The 21,677-nt window shown below is 34.5% G+C and overlaps 1 protein-coding gene across 10 annotated transcripts in view; it reads left to right on the plus strand.

Moving 5' to 3' along the window:
* Window positions 1–21,677, plus strand: part of LOC136027003 (uncharacterized) — a 164,711-nt gene that overhangs the window by 129,080 nt on the left and 13,954 nt on the right. For 2 of the 10 annotated variants that reach the window (XR_010617470.1, XM_065703887.1), the window contains exons 1-2: window positions 8,993–9,115; window positions 15,302–15,496. Coding sequence is in view for 8 of the 10 variants with exons in the window: in XM_065703887.1 (XP_065559959.1) it covers window positions 15,319–15,496 (178 nt within the window). In the remaining 2 variants the exon portion in view is untranslated. Of the gene's footprint in view, window positions 1–7,840; window positions 7,860–8,988; window positions 9,116–15,301; window positions 15,497–21,677 lie in introns of those variants that run through there. The other 8 variants (XR_010617471.1, XM_065703888.1, XM_065703890.1 and 5 more) reach the window with 6 other exon arrangements.

Genomic DNA, 21,677 nt, shown 5'->3' on the forward strand with positions numbered 1-21,677 from the left:
AATAAAGCATTTAGTGAGAACAAGCAATTTGCAATATGCAGGCTTTTTCTAGCTTAAAAATGTATATGCTTTTGATTTCGTAACAACGTCACAGTTTCTTGAGATTCTTGTTTCATGCTTAGGAATGCAGTCAAAGGATCGAATGGACCTTATTCCTGAACAGGGGCCCATGCATTATTTAAAAAACGATCATAAACTACTTACTAAATAAGAAGCATCTGATAGGGAGGCAGTGGACATTTCCATTACTATACTCAGTACCAAAATTTAGGACATTTTTAAATTTCGTTCTTTGGTCTAGGAAGGGTAGTTGACGAGTCAATCGTATTTCTTATTAGAGAGCGTCCAGTCGTTAGATGGCTGGGTCGAATTACTGACTGTCACAGGACTTACACAAGTCTCTAAAATGATTTGAAGGTTTCTATTTGCCCCAAAAGTCTTTGTTATGGCTTTGGTTGTAGGGCTGAGACATTTTTTCTGTTTATTTTGTTTCAAATTCATATTCTCGGGATTTATTTTTGCTTGTTTAAGACAAGAGATATGTTAGAAGCACCAGTGTTACTGCCTGGACAGAGTAGACAGGCTAGTAACGAAAAGGAGTGGCCCCCTTTGTCTTTGGAGTCAATAAACAAGTTGGTTGTTTGGTTCAGTTACTGTGTTCATTGAGAAGCCTTGCGTCTTCTGTCTGAACTTGCCTTTGTTGCCTGTAAAGAGAGAAAGAAAAGTATTCAATCTAGAAAATGGCTTCAAAGGAAAGCGCAAAGCAGTGAAGGCGTAATAAGCAGGTCCTTGCCTTATAGTACTTTAATCTGCTCCTACCACTTTCAAAATGCATTCAACTTGTTAAGAAAAACATATTCCTTCTGATAGACCATTAATGACCGTTTTACAACTATCCAGTGATCCTCAAACTACGATTAAACAAAAAAAAACAAGTTTTTTTTTTTAAATGGAAGCAAGGAGCGACATTAAAACTTAAAACACACAGAAATTGCTCCGTATATGAAAGGGGCTTTTCCTCCTCAACGCCCCGCTCTTTACGCTAAAGTTTGACTCTTCCTCTTAACTCTACATTTTAAAACAGTAAAAACTTTAGCGTAAAGAGCGGGCCGTTGAGGAGGAAAAGCCCCTTTCATATACGGAGTAATTTCTGTTTGTTTTAAGTTTTAATGTCGCTCCTTACTTTCATTTAAAAAAAAACTTGTTGTTTTTTTTTGTTTAATTTCTGGACATTTTTGAATTAATGCATGTTTTGATCTTGGCTCTCCGCACATAAATAATTAAAACGAAATTTGCATATTATTTTTTGGGGGCTAAATGGCTTTTTCATGGTTTTAATCGGAAGATTTTGAGAAAAAAGGAGCGAGGGAGGAGGCATAGTTGCCCTCCAATCTTTTGATTACTTAAAAAGGCAACTATAACTTATAATTTTTTACGAACGTTTTCGTAAGTAAAAAATATACGTAACTTACGAAATAATTTACGTAGCGAACTTCTATATTCGTATGTTTTTATTGCGTATATGAGGGGGCTCACCCCTCGTCGATACCTTGCTCTTTACATTAAAGCTTAAATTTTGTCCCAATTCCTAAAGAATGATCCCTGAATCACAAAGGCCATAGAATAAACAGGTGAAATTACTAAAAATACTTCAGCGTAAAGAGCGAGGTATTACGAGGAGGAAAACCCCTCATATGCGTAATAATTTCTGTTCGTTTTAAGTTTTAATGCTACTTCTCACTTTCAGTAGAAAAAACTTTTCATATTTATTTTTTCATCGTTTTTTTAAATAATGCTAGAAAATCCTGCGCCCCCTCCATTGAAAGTCTCTTCCCCCATGAGAAGTTACACCATGGAAAGATCCTCCCACATACCCCCCCCTCAACTTCCCCCCCCCCAAACCAAAAGATCCCCCTGAAAATGTCTGTGCACTTTCCAGTAACCATTACTATATGTAAACACAGGTCAAATTTATAGCTTGCAGCCCCTCCCACGGGGACTGCGGGGAAGTAAGTCGTCCCCAAAGACATAGTTATTAGGTTTTTGATTATGATGAATAAAATGGCTATCTCAGAATTTTGATCCGGTGACTTCGGGGGAAAATGAGCTCGGGAGGGGGCATAGGTGCCCTCCAAATTTTTTCGTCACTTAAAAATGGCACAAGAACTTTTAATTTTCGTTAGAATGAGCCCTTTCACGACATTCTAGGACCACTGAGTCGATACGATCACCCCTGGGGAAAAAAAAAACAACAAATAAACACGCATCCGTGATTTGTCTTCTGGCAAAAAATGCGAAATTCCACATTTGTGTAGATAGGGCTTTGAAACTTCTACACAAGGTTCTCTGATACGTAGAATCTGATGGTGTGATTTTCGTTAAGATCGTGTGAATTTTTGGGGGTTTTTCAGGCTCGTAACTTTTGATGGGTAAGACTAATCTTAATGAAACTTATATATTTAAAATCAGCATTAAAATGCGATTCTTTTGATGTAACTATTAGTATCAAAATTCCATTTTTTAGAGTTTCGGTTACTATTGAGCCGGGTCGCTCCTTACTGCAGTTCGTTACCACGAACTGTTTGATAAGGATAAAACAAGTCACATGAGAGCTATCCATGTTAAAACGTGGTTATTTTTTCTTCGGTTGAGGAACTATAAACCATTGGTCATGGGCTATTCGCCGTGGCGATTCCAATGGCGTACTTTTCATTTCGATCTGACACCATTGCCAAAGAGTTTGGGGCTCTCCTTTTGTATCCCTGTATTTTGTATGCCCTCTTAAGACCAGAACATAATTGGGACTTCACTGAAAACAAAATACATTTAAAACGTTTTTACTTTTTTAATTTAGTAAATAATAGTTGTCAAAACTTGTAGGGATAAATATCAGTTTATGTATATTGAACATGCGATCCACGGGCATATGTTTTGTTTTAAGTAAAGAGCATAATATGTTCTGGTCTTGAGAAGGCATGGGGTGTAAGCCCTACTCACGCTAATATTTGATCGTTTTGAGTTCACTCGGTTATTTATTGTAATTTCTGCTCGTTTTGGGTTTCATTTATTTATTGAAGGTGATTTGTCGTAGTTTTACTCTTGAAACATAATTGGAATTTATCTCTGCTCATTTTTGTTGCAGTCAACCGTCCTATACAATTAATAGGCTTAATGGCGCTCTTTACTTTCGTTTGAAAAACTTGTCTTGTGGGAAAGCTTTTTTGAATTAATGTTTTTTCGTTTTTTACTGACCTCAAATTGACCCGTAAAAATAAAAATACAACTTAATATAATTTCCAAAACATTCTATCTATGCTCTTTGACAGCCTGGCTACATTTACACTCTTTTGATTTATTTGAATTGTAAGAGCAGAAGTAGTAACAGTAGTAGCCCCAAAAGTTTCAACGTTTTACACACAGTCGTCCAAGCGATATCATTGAGGTGTCTCATTGAGGTGTCTTATTGAGGTGTCGATATTATTGAGGTGTCTTCTTGGTAACCAATAAGATATTTTCGATTTAGTTTTAAAGTGACATTTAGGTTTATAGCATAATGGGTCAATTGCATAATTGTGAGGGACTGACATGTCCAATATTCCTAGAGATATACTTGCTGTACAATCCTACTATGCTGCACAAGTTATCTGTCTCAAAATTTTGACCGGATTTGTTTGGGAAATAAATGGGCTTGGGAAAAGGGTTGCTTGGCCTCCAATCTGTTTTTCTCTTAATTTCGAATCCAATTAGCATCTTTAAAAGTTTTGATGATATTTCTAGCTTTTATATAGTGGCGCTACCTATGATGTCCCTTATATACCCTTTTGAAAACCTGCATGTATATAATTTTTTTGTATTTAATTAAAATCCCCCCTAAACGTTCTCTAAAAGTTACACCTTAACACCCTTAGCATCATGAGTTACAGTGATTGTAGTGGTAGTATAAGTAGTGTACAAATAGTGCCTTCTGGCTAGTTCAAAATCCGCCACATCTTACCCTTAAAGGTCTAACTTAAGAATGTAAGCCGTTTTCCGATATTGCTGTACCACTTTTGAAAAATTTACATTCTCATATTTTGTTTCGATTTACTTCAACACCCGCCTAAATATTACTTGAAAATTTCACTATTAATAATCATAGATTGCGTAGTAGCAATAGTTGTATTGGCAATATGAGCATAGCCCCTTTGGATTCTTCATCATCCCCTTCAACACGGCTAAAAGTTTTAACTTAATAGCATCAATCGTTCCTGAAGTATTTCTGATACATCCTTTTAACAACCTATGTAGGTTTAGTGAGTTTCGAATTAGTTGCATACAGTTTCAACATATTCCAAATTTTCTACCTTAATACCTTAGTTTTAATAGCAGCAGTAGTAGCAGGAGCAGGATAATTAATAGTAGTAGCTTTAGTGAAAGTAGTAGCATTAGAAATAGTAATAATATCAGGAGTAATAGTAATATGAGCTGTTCCATTAGCAAGCAAATGTTTCCTTTTGGTTAGTTCAACATCTCCCATAACAAGCCCTGTTAGTTTCAACTTCACATACTAAACTGTTCCTGAGATATTGCTGTTATGCCCTTTTGCTTGTTATGCCCAACCTGCACACAGATGACATGTTGTGATTTAGTTCACCTTTCCCTCTAAAAATTCTTTAAAAATTTCACCTTCATCTCATTAGGCATGGTTACAATAGTAGTCACAGTAGTGGTACTGGTATTGCTAGTAGTAAAATTAATAGTAATTGGAGTAGTTCTAGTAACAGCAGTAGCATTAATTTATTGCCTTTTGGTTACTTGAGCATCCCTCTCATCTAATCCTAGAAGTTTCAACTTAATAAAAATAGCCATTGCTGATATATCCTTTTGATAACCTGCATATTCGTATCCTTCTTGTAATTTTCATCTCAATGCTCTTAGCCTTACATGTACTTGCAATAGATGTGTTAGTTGATGTAGTAGTAGCAGTAAATGTAACAGTGTTAGTAGTATTAGTAGTAGCGTGCACATATTGACTTTAGGTCAGATGATCTACCCATTTAAGCATTCTCTGAAAATTCCAACTTAGTACCCAAAGTAATTCTTGTGATACACTCATTTGACAATGTACACGCACGTAGCATCTTTTGATTTGGTTCAAATTTTTCTTCAACTTTGTAAATAAGCAGTTGTAGTAATTGTAGCAGTAGTGGTAGCATGCAAATAATGCCTTTGATCTTCTCCCTTATCATTTTCGGAAAGTGTCGAGCTAATATACTCAGTCATTCCTCAGTTACGTCCTTCTGATAAGTCGTATACAGATAATGTGTTTTGATTTAGTTCAATACTGCTTAATATTCTCCGAAAAGCTGTAAATGCCCTTTGTCTTTTTGGAAAAGTAAAGTTCAAAATACATTCGCTTCTCAATAACATATAATATATGTAAACAATGAACGGATTGCCCTGAGGACTGTGGGGAGGTTGACATACTCAAAGACATAGCTACTGGACGTTTCAACAATTCTGAGCAAAATAGATCTCCTAAAATTTTAATTAGATGCATGGGGAGGGAATGGTTGCCCTCTATTTACTTTTGACTCTCAATAGGGCATTGGAACTTCCAATCAAATAAACCCCATCCGATCCAAAGTTTAAATACCACTATTTCCTTAAAAACCTTATTTGCCCTGGGGCATAACTTACAACCCTTTTTCCTGGGCTGTATCATCCATCTTGAAGACCTTTTTGAATGCTCTTTTGACTATTGTGAACAAAACGGCTGTCTCACAATTTGGACTAGATGCGTTTGGGGAAAAGAGTATGTCAGGGGGGGACTAGCTGTCCTTCATAACTTTTGACTTTTAAAGAGGAACTAGAACTATATGTTTCAAGTCAAATGAGCCTATTCTAAAGTTCAAACGATCATTCCTTCCATAAAAACCTTATGTGGCCCCGGGGCATAACTTACAACCCTTGCCCCCAGAGCTTTGTGTCAACACAGGCATCTGGGGGCAAGGGTTGTGTCAACCCAAAGGCCATGTGATTTGATCTTTTGACTACTTTTTGAAGAAATGGATATATCCAATTTTCATCAGATGCATTTCGGGAACATACGACGTGTGTGAGGGTGTAGCTGCCCTCCGATCACTTTGGCTCTCAAAAAGGATATTATAATTTCCAATCTAATGAGTCCTTCTCCGAAGTGTGTAAGACCACCCTTTGTGTAAAAAACCCCATATGCCTAAGGGTATAACCTACAAGCCTTGCCCTGAGGGCTGTTATGGGTTTGTCAGCTTCAAAGACATAATTTCCGATCCTTTCAATTATGCTGAAAAAATCGTTGTATTTAAATTTTTAAGAATATATTTTGGGGTGGAGGGCTTGTTGCCCTCCAACTACTATCGACTATAAAAGAGGGCACTTGCCGTTTTTGAAGTTTTGACAACTTCTTCTGTACGAAATGCCCTGGTCCAAATTAAATACGTGTTTTTCAGTATTTTTTTGTAAAAAAACGACATTTGAGGAGGGGGAGAGGGTATCTGCACTTCAATCACCTGGCTCTTTTAAAAGGGCACTAGAAATTCTGAATACGAATTCAATGAGCTGCTATGAAGTTTATACAACCACTCTTTCTATAGAAACCTTATATGCCCCTAGGGCATAACGTACAACTCTTGCCTTGACTATTAAAAAGGGCACTATTACTTTCAATTTGTAATCGAAAGAGCCCTTTTCGAAGTTTCTAGAGCGACTCCTTCTATACGCAGTGCCCTGGTCTACAAAATAAATAAATAATTCGTTATGCCCATATCACTCTTTCCTTTGGCAGAGCTATTGCGCTGCTTATGAACTGGCTGTTTGTATACCAAAGAAAAGCTCTATCCATTTAAAATCAGTTGCATACAAAGAGATCATCCAGCGGATGATCAAACAATCCAAATGAAAGCACAGTGTCTGTTCACTGTTGATAACCCCAATCTTTTCATTGTTTTCAATGCCTAGTTTAAACGCAATGAGCTTCTCGTGCGCGAACTCTAGGCATAGTTAAACGTTTTAGTTTTAGTATATGCTGGACGAGTAATAAAACCTGAAGTGACCAAAAAGCTATGGTTGGAACTAAAGCTTCTGCCATTTGAAGATGGAAAAATCTTTTGTCATTGCACTGATATTTTATTATGCATCGTAAAAGATCGTATAATGGATGTTAACTGTCATCTTTTAATTGACATAAATACAACAAAACTGATTAAAACAACAGAGGCCTTCAAAATTGAAGTTCTTGAAGCCTTCAATGGCATGAGATTCAAATTTTGAGATAGCCGAAATGCCTAAAAAATGGGCATGACATGACCTGACATTTGTGATTGTTGAGAATTTCAACCTTATCGAGTCAATACAGGAAAGTCGAGAGCGGGAAAGTAAAGGCCATCTTCATAATGGCTTTTTCAGGGAAGTCGGCCGAGCGCCGTTTCCAGAGAAGATAGCTTTTGATTGAAAAAGCCAGAACTAGTGTTGCCAGATGTAGCATAATTACGCGGGACGTAGCATAATTAGGAACCAAAATTTCCAAGCATAATCCTCCTTAAGATAGCATAATCTAAGGCGATGTAGAAAAACTCATAACGCCACATCAAAAAACGAACACCAAAGATGGTTTATCGAATTTTCCGACCAAACTAAAGTAAAATTTTCGGCACAGCGACAGACTAGGAACCATCTGATATTTTTTTTTGTTCTGATTCTGTGGTCTATGGCAAAGAAAAGCGCAAGCAAGATATTTGAGTTTAAAGACATTTGGTGATTGTTTGGATTGGTGAAGATGATTGTTTGATGAAATTTTGAGATATAGAGGGGTTTAATGTTGTTGTTGTCGGAGGTGAACGGTGAGAAAATTTTGCTGTGCAATTAGGCCTAGCCCTTTCAACCATAGGCAATGATTCATGGTTCAAGAATTGGTTGATAGCTACAACACACCAGCTAGACACCAAACTATCGCCAAAGCTCCGAAAGATTTTGTAAAAAGCTTATGCTGACCAGATATTGTTTTCTAATCTACCAAAATCACTGGGTCACTAGGTGTTGTAGTGAACCGATTTCCAAGTCTCATGCCAAAACTCACAGATATTGACTCCCAGTGGCGCAAGCTGCCATATGCTTTTAGTGACTCCGAAAAGATAGATATGAACAAAATTACTACAGACTTGATGTGCAGAAAAATACGCGAAATGAGAAACTTTTCCAACGAAAGAGTTTTTCCAGATCTGGCAGAACTCGCCGAGAGGGTGCTCTCCCTACTGCATTCGAACACAGACTCAGAAAGAATTTTTTCCTGGATCAGTGATGTCAAGACAAAAAAGCGGAATAGGTAGAAGTAAGATAGCATTGAAGCCGTGCTGGTCAAAAAATTGCGACTAAGAACAAAAGATACAGTTTGCTACAAATATGTCCCTACAAACAATCAAATCAAGCTCCATAATTCCGGGATCCTTTACGTAGCCACCCCACCCCCTGGTCAAGCAGTCGAATCCGAAAGCAAAGATGAAGAAGATCATTGAATATGAACCACATTTTTTCCTTCTTTTTTTAATGTATCTGTAGTAAAATTTTGATGATGATGTAAGACACTATGTTTTTCAAACCCCGCCAACCACTTCGAGAAGAAAGACAACCTGCAAAAAAAGACAAAGAACGTAAACCAAATTGTGAACCAAGATCCTTCCCCTGGACATAAATAAAAGCCTTTTTACTTATTTTCTATGCTATTTTACCTTTTTCTTTGCCTCCTTTTTTTATACCACGCTTTTGTTCCCTTAGCGGGCTAAAAATAAATTATTAGGCTATTATTAAAAGATTATATTCTATTCAGAACCTTAATTAAGATAAGACAGAATTTGACTTGTCTTAACTGATCAACTTTTCGTGATACCTGGGAAAATATAGAAGCGTAGCATAAATCTGTCCAAAAAAGCATAATTTTGGGCTCAAAGAAGCATAATCCTCTCCTTCCGATCTGGCAACACGGGCTATAACTATTTCTATTTATACAAAAATTGCACAGCGGCTCTTTGCCGTTGATAGTAACTATCCTCTAAAGAACTCCAACTGATGTAAAAGCACTCTTGATGTATGTTAGGGATAGGTATAATATTTTTAGACCCAAAGGGAGTTTTACAGGGAAGGGAAGAGAGGAAATGGTTGCATGATGTTCTATGATTCATTCCATGCTATAGGCTACTTGATAAGCTCAGAAAAATATCTGTTAAACTATAGAACTAAAGTTTTCTTATGAGAATAGTTTCAATACAATGATGTTTCAGACTAGTCTGTAGTCTAACACAAATTTCAGGGTACATCTAGGAAAGTGCATTGTAGCCTAGATCCTACTTTAAATCTTTAAGTAGGCTACAGAACAGTAGCTTCAACAGGCTTGTTTATTAATATAGAAGCAAATAATTTTATTAGTAATAAGATATTTTTTTTGAAATTTAAGTTTAGAAAAATATTAGGCCTATATAAGTAGTCTATGACAAAGAAATGTAGGGCAAGAATCAGAAAGGAAAAATAAATTCATCTTTTAAAGTTCTATTTGATTGACATTCAAAGTATACCAACAACTGCTGTTGTGAATATACCTGTCCCCACTTCCCAATAGCATTGGGCATATAGCATTTATTTAGTATTTATTTAGCTATTGTAAACTAACTGAAAAGAGAAATACTTTATAAAGTTGAATGCAAATGCACATAAAATCAGTTGACTTGTTGAACATGACCCAGGGCTAGGCTATATCTGTATCTATTAGAGGGGTGGGAGTCTGGGCTGCAATAGACATTACATATAATTACTGTGTTTAGAAAGACTGTTGAAGAGAAAATTCTATGGTAGGCTACTTTTTTAACAAAATTGTGAAGGTCATTGTGAATTACTAAATTGGGAGTTTCATCATCAGCTGACCTTCTCAAAGACAAAGAAAAGTTCATTATTAATACAATTCTTGACCTAGCTCATTAATAATGCAATTCTTGAGGACAGAGGCTAGTTTGCTTTGACTAGCAATAGAATATAGTGTACCACCATGGATGTTCAAATTAATATTTGGGATTTTCCAAGAACTGAAGAACAGGCAATTATATTTTTCCACAATAAGTGGTTGTTGCCAAAAACAAAACAATGCATCAATGGACACATCATTACTTTGTACTCTTATGAGAACAAACATTTTTGGAAGTTTAACACTGCATTTTGGAGCATATTTCCAAGCTGTAGTTTTCACAATTTTGCTAATAAATATTCTATTTTCATCATATTTTTTTTTTTCATTAGCACTAGCCAAACTTTTAATTTAGGAAGTTCCTCTGATTTGGCTTACAATTCTACTGAAGTATCAGGTTGAATTAAATTGCATTTCAAAATCTTAGGTTGAAGAGAGAAAAATCCAGAATTCAGATAGCCTAGGTATTAGATACAATGCCAATTTATCAGAAGCCCACTGCCAATGAAGGACATGCTAGCATAAAAGAAAATTTTGGCAGCATGACTTTATGCTGCTGGTACCATTAGTATGGCAGGACACCACCAATCTATCAGTACTTGACTGTATGTTTTGCAGTGATTTTTTGATTCTGGTGTGCTAAGTAAGGAAACATAAAAGTTAATTATGACTTTATAAAAGTCTATCAATATTGAGCCTAAACAGCAATTGAGAATAAAACCTTAAAGGCAGTGGCATATTTAAGGAGATGACAGGGTGGCTAGACCCTCTAGATCATGTTTTGCTTTTGTGTATCTATTAAAATTGTCAAACAGTTTGTGGTGATGAATTGTAAGTAAGGAGTGATTTGGCCAAATTGTAACAGAAACTGTAAAAAATAGAGTAGATATAGCAAAATTATTAGCCTTTATTCTGATTCCAAATATTTGAAATTCATTAAGTTTAATGTTTGCTATTAAAAACTGCAATCCTAAGAGAACTTCTTTGAGTTTTGAAATGAGGGAAACACCCCCAAAAAGTCAAGTATCTTAATGAAAATAGCATTGTCAGATTCATTGTATAAGAGAATCCTGTTGTTTTTTTTTAAGAATTTTTTTTTGCCAGAAGAATGATGACAGATATATGTTTGTTTTATTTGCAAAGGCTGATTGTATCAAATCAAAGGTCGTAAAAGTTAAGGAGATTGTTTATTTGGGCAAATATTGAAAGCTCTGGTGCTTTTTTAATTAATTAAAAAAATTAAAAAGAAAGGAGAGCAACTAGTCCCAATTACATAAATTATCCATGGGGAACCAGCAATTCTACAGGATTTAATCCTTATTTTGCTGGACAGTGTGTTTTAAGGTAATTTAAGGAACTCTCCAAGGCAAAAATTCTCTATTTGGAAATTTTCTGCTGGATAACATATCCATCAGAAAAAGGGGGGGGGGATATTTCCAAGAAAGATTTCCATGGAGGGGAGATTTCTTACATGGTCTTAAAAACAGTCAGAAATTAAGCAAAAAATAAGCTGTTTCTTTTTAATGAAAGCAGGTTAGGGAGAATTTTTCAAGCAGAATGGTCCAAGGGAATTTTTTGTGGTGATAATTTTCAGTGGGCATGGAATTGTCTGGAGCCAAGGGGCTTTTTACATGGTAGGAACTATCCACTGTTGAATTTTTTGGTAGGGGAAGAAAAAAAAATTTCAACTGGAAGTAAAGAGCAACTTTTAAACTTGAAAACAAACTGAAATTATTCCATATATGAGGGGGGTGCCTCCTATGTCTTGTATGCTAAAGTTTTGAATTTTGAGTTTTTCAAGAATTACTCCTGATCATAAGGATGATTTAAATACAATCAGAAGCTTTTTTAAACTACTAAAAAACCTTGATATGAATAGCAAAAGATTGAGGAGGGGTAGCCCCCCTCTCATGTACAAAATAATTCAAGTTATTTTCAAGCTGTAATGTTGCTCCTTACTTTCAGTTAAAAAAAAACTTGTTTTTTTATTTATTCACTTTTTAGACCATTCTCATGTCATCAGCCATAATTTATCTTCCCTCTGTCAGTCCATTCATGCTCTCTAGTTTCCAGCATGTATTGTTGCAAAATTTTCTTTTTTCTTTAATTTTGAGCTTGGATTAAGGATTCTCAGTCTCCATCTTTCAAGCTACTCATTATTACCTTAATTGCACTTGCTAGTGACATGGACAAATCCAGTACTTGCCAATTAGTGATGATGGGGCTGCAGGACATCTGCTGCATCCTATTGAGTAAATCTTGTTTTTATTGCCTAGTCCTTGTCGAGATTTGAAGCTATAAATTGTTGTAGATCCCACCATCATCTCACTTATGCCATTCCAGAGATTTGTAATTTGATTTCAGAAGAAATTGTTTCTTTTTCTTGTCTTGATACACTTGCAGAACAGCTTTTCTGAATGAACTCTGGTACTTGACAATGGACAGGTTCAAACATATCTTTGTTGTCAGACTAGAGCAACTTATAGGTTGTTATCATATTGCCTCTGTGTTGACAATATGCCAGAGTTAGCTAACATTCATACTCTTTATCTTTGAGACCTTTTATACTTTTAGTTTTTCATCTCTGAGAAGATTCGAGAGCCATCTGGTCTGTTTTATTAATTTTTATGGTGACACACATTCCATACTCCAATCTGGGTCTCACCAGGCTGTTATAAGCTTTTGTTAATATTGCTGGGGATCTACTAGTAATTCTATGCTGGATAATACCAAGATTATATTATGCTGCAAAGTAGCAAAATATTTGGAATTTAAAGGATTAAACAGCCAATTCCAAATTTTTCGTATTTTATTTATTGATTGTTCAACCTCTTCAAAATAAAATAAATAGGTCAAACCAATGCAAAGGCAGTAAATTTGGTAAGTTAATATCTTGTTTAAGGTCAGAAACAGATTTTGGTTTCTTGGTTTAAATTAGGCCAATAAATGCATATAATAACAAATTTTGCATTCTACCTTTCTGTTTTGGAAAATTCACTTGGAGTTTAGAGAGTAGAGGGGAATAAGATTAGAATTTGGTGTGAAATTCAACCAAATCCTCAACTTTTTTTTAAATTTGTGTGACAGTTTTAGATTTTGATTCAGCTTTAACTATATTTTAGTACTAGAGACATCACTACAGGACTTCCTTTCAAGAATTCAATAATTGTGCTACTGAATTTTTGATCTTCACTACCAGATCTTGGAATTGATACTGAAATTTGATCCAAATTTGTGAACTCTTTGAAATTCTAATTTTGGACTTTTAGTCCAAATTTCAACAAGTCTCAAAAAGTCAGGGCTGCTGGCCACCCCTTCCCCTTGTTGCAATGGAGATAGAAAGCAGAATAAACTTGTATGACATGCATTGTGGCTTTCAATTTTTAAATCTTGTCCTAGTTAAGGCCTCCAAACTGGGTCTAATGTAAATACTAAAAAGTGTCTGTAAGAAGTAGTCATGTTTTGTTGTTGATACTCAGTAGTCAAACAGATAATGATAAACTAAACAGATATCACTGCATACCTAGATGGTTTCACATTGAATTTGCCTAAATTTCTTTGATATCAATGCACAACTGGGGTTGTCAAAAGAAACACAATACAAATTCTGAAAACAACTTTTAAAAATTATAAAATGCTTACTTACATCATTCCTGTAAGTGCTTCACTTTACTTTACCCCCCCCCCCCCTAATTTTCAAATATATAACCCAAGTTACATATTTTCCATGCATTTTCCAATTCTTGATATTATAAACATTTATTCAATTTACAGGTAAACAAGATTGATGTATTGCAAAATGAATTGGAAATATATAATTTAGGCAATATATTTGTACATTAGGGGGAGGGGCACGAGGGGTAAACTGAATTGCTTGTTATAATGATAGAAATAAAAATCTTAAAAATCTTTTAATTTGTTTTCAAAATTTTAAAGTGTTTCCTTCTCAATAATCCCAATTGTGCATTGATACCATTTCTTTTATAAGAAAGTGAATAGGTTGAGTAGTGCAGTAAAATTGGACAGACATTTAAAGCTTGAGCCTAATCTGTCCACTCTTGGACACAGGATCTCAAGTTAGAGCAAAGTATATAAATTATAGACAAACTCAAATGCATCATGTCCAAGACTAGAAATCTGCATCTATGTTTGGGAAACACACATTTTAATCAAGATATTTGTCTATTGTTTGTTTATTGTCTTACTTCTATTGTTGTGCATATTAATTAACCATTTCAGATAACATTTGGTATCCAACTAATCTGAAATTTTTACAATCCTGTATAGGTCTAATTATTTTAGCTAGTGAAGGAGTATGTTTTGTCAAGGTACATATTATGTATGACAAGTTTTGTTTTAATTGGACTTTGTTGCTTTTCTTTACTTGAAATAAGAAGCACATTTGTTCCTACTATTTTTCGTGATAAAATTTGGAAATAAAACATACCTTTTTTAACATCTTAGCACAAGGCTGCCTGAAGCCAGAAGAGCTCTGCACACACTCTTCCTCTAACCAGACCTGCTCAAACCTTCAGTCATTCCTATGAAGTTTTTATGGCCTTTAAATATGGCCTGCTATGAAGTTTTATGGCCTTTAAATCTCTTCCAACCCCAAAGATGCCAAACAAGTTTTTCATTTAGTTTAATCTTTGCTGTTGAGGAATATTCTGTGTCTGTATACAACCAAAGAATATCAATTCTCTTTAAGGGCAGTGCCTTCAAGAATGCTAAGACAGGCTTGATTTGACTTGCTTATGATAGTTTACAATCCGATTTATGGCTTTCCATCAGATACAGCCTTTGCTTTTAGGAAGGAAGATATTATACTGCAAAACTTTTTGCCTTAGATCCAGGCTTGAAAATGGTTCGTTTATGTATCATATGTGCATATATGCTGTTCCTAGAGCAAGGAAGATGATGGTTATTCTCCTTAATCACACATTGTAGTCAGTTCGATTTTTCTTTGTAAATAAAAATAAAATTTTTTAAATATTCTAAATATGTAATTTTTTGCTATTAAAAACTGCAATCCTAAGAGAATTTCTTTGAGTTTTGAAATGAGGGAAACACCCCAAAAAGTCGAGTTTTTAATAGTAAAAATTCTAATATTTAGAATTTTTTATATACGATTTCTTTGTAAATAAAAAAAAATAAAAAATTTGTCATTTTTTAGTAGCAGTCAAAGAAACACTATAGTGCTATTACCACTTTAATAGACCACCATTGAGGAAAAGAATGGAAGTAGGCTCAAAATAAGGCTATATACTTTTATTTATATCTTGATAATTAAAAGTATCCTGTATGCTGGTTCTAAAGTTTTTTTTCTACTTCTAGGTAGGCAACTGTAGATAATGGCATTATTATCAACCATTTTTTTGCATTTTTGTTGGCCACTTCCTGCAACAATCTATGTTATTGATACATTATGTATTTTTTACCTTGCAAAATTGCTGATACAATTAGTAAATGGAAAGTGCAACTCAACAAGTGTTCATGGAATGGATATCATGGCAACTAAAAGCAGCCCAGGTAAAAACAAACTATTAAAAAAAAAAAATCGAAAACAGAAAGATATAATGATTGAACCTATGCTATTTGACAAATAAATGAAGTCAATGCTTAAACAGGTAGGCAATTACAAGACAATAAGGGTATCTAAGGCTATAACAAGGGTATCCGTGGAGTTTGTGTTTCATAATAAAAAACTGAACAATATTTTGTCATGTTAATTTTAAAGCAAAAATTAGAAAAGCAGAAAATAGTAAGATAAAGTATAAAGGAAAAGGGCATTATAATTAAAATTGAAGTAGGATATTTCTGAAGGGGGAGGGGCTCAATAAGGCTTTATGGGTTGTGCCGATTTACTGCTGTTACTAATAATAGCATTTTAATTTATAAAACATCTTTACTTAGCTTCCTGTAGGGTAAATATTGTTAAGCTGCAAGTTAGAAACTATTCAAAAACTGGAGCATGTTTTAACGTCATTTTAAAATGCATCTAGTTTCCCTACGTTATGCTTTTGGCACTGAATCAAGATGATTTGTAATAATACAGATTTCTCAATATTTAAAGTGTGGAGGCATAACCAGTTAAATAGGCATACCTATATAAAGAATCCTCAACATAATTTGTGAGAAGCAACGGTGACCTCCCAAAACAGGGCCAAAATTTTGGCACAGTTTTTTCCCATATTTCAATAAAAGATATGCAGGGGAAGCATCAATTTTTTCCTGTTTGTTAAATTTTGCACTTTATTTATACATTTGAGTCAACTGGGCAGTGTAGGCGAAGTTCTTTTTCTTTGGTTATTCTTGAATTATTTTAACAGTCGGAAAACTTTTTTACTGTTAGTCAATAATAAAAATTCGTTTTCCACAAAGAAATTTTTAAAGAAAAGTAAAGAGCTGGATTAAACGAAATACCAGCAAAAACAACGTTAAATACTAATTCAAGCTTTAAACGAACTGTGAATCACTATCAACAAAATTGAGACCCGAAACAAACCGAAATTTCAATAACAAATCAAGTCAAACTCAAAACAAACTGAAATTGCTACACACAGGAGATACTAAGCCTCTTAAAGACAAGACCGTCACTTACGACTTACTGAAAACAATTTATTTCGATTTTATTTCAAAATTTAGCTCAAATTTTCATATAACACAAATAAAAGAAAATACATAAATTACCATAGTAACCAAGATCACTGAAAAGGCCTTCTAAATGTATATTAAAAATTAAATATATTATGATATTCATCTCTGGAAGTCTCAGCAATTTTTGATTTATTAACGCTATAAAAGAGAAAACATTAGAAATACATTTCGTTTTAGTAAAGCGTAAACAAGGCTCTACTCATTTTTTTTTTGTTCCATTGTGGTTTGACTTGATTATAGTTTTAATTTTTATTCGTTTTGGGAGCCATTTATTTATTGATAGTGATTTCTCTTTGTTTAAAGCTTGTGATATTATTTTAATTTATTTTTATCATATTTGATTTAACGTAACTCTTTACCTTTCTTTGAATTTTTTTTTGTGAAAAATGGTTCTTGTGGAATTGTGGAAACCAGATTGGTTTTGTGAAAATCAATTTTCAAAATGAATTCAATTCATTTTTATTGGACATTGTTTTTTGGCGATGTTATCTTTTCTATTATAAACTTTTTAAGTTTGTGTGGCCAGATTATTTATAATTGAATTGGGTCTTGTCATAGCTTGTAGTGCTTGGATAAAAGATCTGAATAAATGACTGGGAACTTAAAGCTGACTCCTACTTTCCCGGTAATCTTAGGAAAAACTCCTAAATTTCTCTTGTTTTGCTCCTGAGATAGGGATATACAGATTTAGTGTTTTTTTTTATTAAACAACAGAATCGTCTTTTTCAAGTTCAGAAAAGGGCTCAAGTTCAATCGAGATATCTTTGAGCAATTTTACATCTTTGGCTCACAGTTTATTTGGACAAAATTCGTTACAAATCTTAGTAATAGCTGTCCTATAAAAGTTTGGAGGCACGGACAATGTTAATACTATTGAAATAAATGTGAATAATTTTTGACCTTTTATAGGGTTAAAAGGTCCCCTGATCCTCATGAATTTACAACTTTGAATAGGAACGACTTTTGATTGACCTTCTTAGTACAAGACTCTTGTTGCGTTATATTTTGTTTTAACTTAGTTGCTTGCTTTTTTAAAGAAAGATAGTATGAGCTCACCTATTAAATAGAGTTCTGATTTGGTCTTTAGAGAATAAAATTGAAAAATGGATGTTAAGATTCAATTAAACCAGATTTGTTTCCATTTGAATTTCCCTTGGTAATGAAACTTCAATAAGATGAAATTATTTATCAAAAATTAGGATACACTGTAATAGACATGGTCCAAAGAAGGTATCTCTTAGCAATAAAATATACTATAATACTTAAATTTGGTCAAAAGAAGAAAAACTTGTCAACAAGCACAGAATTTATGAAAACGCACAAACTAGGAATTATTAAAAGCACGAACAATGGTTCAATATAGAGAAAGAATGTTTCACATTAAAAGTCAATATAACTATAATGTTAACAAAGACTTTTTGTCCTTGATAATCTCCCAGTTGCTCCCCATAGTCAAAATTGGGATATACTTGATCTCCCCACTTATTATTCCCTCAAAGTTTCAGTTTTATTTCGTAAGCTCTTAATTTATTCCCATAGCCGTACCTGAGACGTAGCAGATACGTCCTTTTGACACCCTGTGTGCACACACTGAGTTTTGATCTCGTTGAGCATCCTCTTCAATATTGCCTGCAAATTTCTACTTAATACCCTCGCTGTTCCTCAGACATTCCAGATACAACGTTTTGATAACCTGGATGCTCATTGTGTAATTTGATTTAGTTCACATCGCGTTCAATATTACCTGGAAATTTCAACACAGTATCCATAGCTGTTCGTGAGTTATTGCAAATACGGATGCACATGGTATCTTTTGTTTTAGCCAATGCCCCCTTCAATCTCCCATGAAAGTTTCAACGTAATGTCCCTTCATGTTCCTGAGATATTTTCATATACATCATTTTGACAGCATGGATCAGATATTTTGAGGTAGACCATTTTGATTACATGGATACAAATAGTGCCATTGAATTTAGGTCAAGATCCCGTAATATTTCCAACTTGATACCATAAGCCGTTCTTGAGATTTATTAGATCTTGATCAGAGATCTTGAGACTACACAGATGTATATAGTGTCGTTTGATTTAGTTCAACATACTCCTCAACTTCTCTGAAAGTCTTAACTTAATGTTAATATTGCAGACATGCCTTTTGACGGTGTTGATGTACTTATAACCTTTTGATTTAATTCAATATCTCTCTTGACATTCCCTAAAAATTTCAAGTCAGTACCATTAGTCGTTCGGAATATTTTGCAAAAGTTCTTTGATTTGCATTTCTCTCAATTTTCTTTGAAAAATTTCAACTTAACAGCTCTAAGCGATTCCTAATGTATTGCATATATGCCATTTTGGCAACGTGGATACGATTAAAGTCCTTTGCTTTAGTTTAATGTCCTCCTAATCATTCCCTGTTAATTCCAACTTAATATCCTTAGCCGTTCGAGAGATAATGCAAATGTGCCTTTTTGAAAACTTGAATGAATTTAGCGTCTTTTGATTTTTTAATTACATAAAAAAAACTAGTTTTTCTAACTGAAAGTAAGGAGCGACATTAAAACTTAAAATGAACAGAAATTACTCCGTATATGAAATGGGTTGTCCCCTCCGTAATCCCTCGATCTTTATGCTAAAGCTTTTAATTGTTTTAAAAAGCAGAATTGTGGTAAGGAGTCAAACTTTAGCGTAAAGAGCGAAGGATTGCGGAGGGGACAACCCATTTCATATACGGAGTAATTTCTGCTCGTTTAAAGTTTTAATGTCGCTCCTTACTTTCAGTTAGAAAAACTAGTTTTTTTATGTAATTTCTGAACGTTTTTGAATTAATGCATGTTTGATTTTGGCTCTCCACACATAAATTATTAAAATGAAATTTACATTTTAATTCCTTTTTTGGCTAAATGGCTTTCTCTTCGTTCTGATCAGACGATTTTGAGAAATAAGGGATGGGGAAGGAGGCCTAGTTGCCATGCAATTTTTCGGTTACACAAAAAGGCAACTATAAATTTTAATTTTTAACGAATTTTTTTTATTAGTAAAAAATATACGTAACTCAAGAATTAACTTACGTAACAAACTTTTATGTTCTTGAATTTTCATTATGTATATGAGGGGGTTTGTACCCTCGTTAATACCTCGCTCTTTACACTAAATCGTAAGTTTTGTGCCGATTCTTTAAGAATGACCCTTGAATCAGAAAGGCCGTAGAATAAATAGTTGAAATTACTAAAAATACTATAGCATAAAGAGCGAGGTATTTATCTCTCCTAAATACCTCGCTCTTTATGCTAAAGTATTTTTAGAACCCCTCATATGCGTAATAATCTCTGTTCGTTTTAAGTTTCAATGCTACTAGTTACTATCAATTGAAAAAACTTTTCCATGTTTATTTTTTCATTGTTTTTTTGTAGTAATTTTAGAAAATCCTGCGCCCTTTTCATTGAATTTCTGTTCCCCATGACATGTTTCTCCAAGGAAAAATCCTCCCACATAGCCCCCTCCCTTCAACCCCACCCCCGAAACCAAAAAAAAAAATCCCCTGAAAACGACTGTACACTTCCCAATAACCATTATTATATGTAAACACAGGTTGAAGTTTGTAACTTTCAGTCCCTCCCCCAGGGACTGTGGGGGAGTAAGTCATTCCCAAAGACATAGTTATTATGGTTTTTGACTATGCGGAACAAAATGGCTATCTTAAAATTTTGATCTGTTGACTTTGGAGAAAAAATGAGCGTGGGAGGGGGCCTAGGTGCCCTCCATTTTTTCGGTCACTTAAAAAGGGCACTAGAACTTTTCATTTCCGTTAGAATGAGCCCTCTTGCAACATTCTAGGACCACTTGGTCGATACGATGACCCCTGGGAAAAAAAAACAAAACAAACAAATAAACACGCACCCGTGATTTGTCTTCTGGCAAAAAAATACGAAATTCCACATTTTTATAGATAGGAGCTTGAAATTTTTGCTATAGGGTTCTCTGATACGCTGAATGCGATGGTGTGATTTTCGTTAAGATTCCGTGACTTTTAGGGGGTGTTTCCCCCTATTTTCTAAAATAAGACAAATTTTCTCAGGCTCGTAACTTTTGATGACAAAGACCAAATTTGATGAAACCTATATATTTAAAATCAGCATGAAAATCCAATTCTTTTGATGTATATTTTAGCATCAAAATTCTGTTATTTAGAGTTTCGTTTACTATTGAGCCGGGTCGCTCCTTACTACAGTTCGTTACCACGAACTGTTTGATATTCCCCTAAACTTGTGTTGCAAGTTGCAACTTAGTACCTTTAGCTGCTTCGGCGATATTGCAGATTGTAAACAATAGGTAACTTGCATAATTACAGCTTTTGCTAAAATTTTTGATTGGATCTGTTTTGGGGGGCTAATATCTAAGCGGGAGCGGAGCAGGCAGGTCGCCCTCTGATTTCGTTTGACTCTTGAAAAGGGCGCTAGAATTTTCAATTTCCAGTCGACTGAGACCACTCCAAAGTTCCTAGAACAACTGCTTCCATTCAAAGGGGCCTGGTGAAAAAAAATGCATTGACGCCAGCTCTTTACTTAGACGTGTTATTGCGCTGCCCATAGAATTGCCTTCCTATTTTCTCAGCAAAAAGAAAGAGAATGGAAATATTTTACTGGTAAAATGAAGTGCAGGAAAAGGGGCCCTGCACAAACTTTTGTATATGTGTGCATACATTTTTAAATGTGTCTTCAGTCTCGCTTCCAGTGTACACAGATCGATCTTTTGAGCACTTTGGGATCAGTGGCTGATCAGAAGAATAATTCTGTGGCTTCAGTGCAGTTTTCACTTTTCATTTAAACAAATCTGTTAACTGCTAAGACGTTGAGCCTCCGACAGTTCTCCATTAAAGACTTTCCATATTAGCACAAAAGACAGCTACACTCCTAGTAACTATAATTTACTGATTATTGTAATAATCAGTTTCAAACACCACAAAACATATCTAATGGTATAATTATTTTTTTAACACATCTAAAATATGATGAGTTTTAAATTTAGATCTTTTTTCGAACTTGATTGTATTTTG

This window comes from Artemia franciscana, chromosome 5, assembly GCF_032884065.1.
Source record: "Artemia franciscana chromosome 5, ASM3288406v1, whole genome shotgun sequence".
In the NCBI taxonomy this organism is placed as follows: Eukaryota; Metazoa; Arthropoda; class Branchiopoda; order Anostraca; family Artemiidae; genus Artemia; species Artemia franciscana.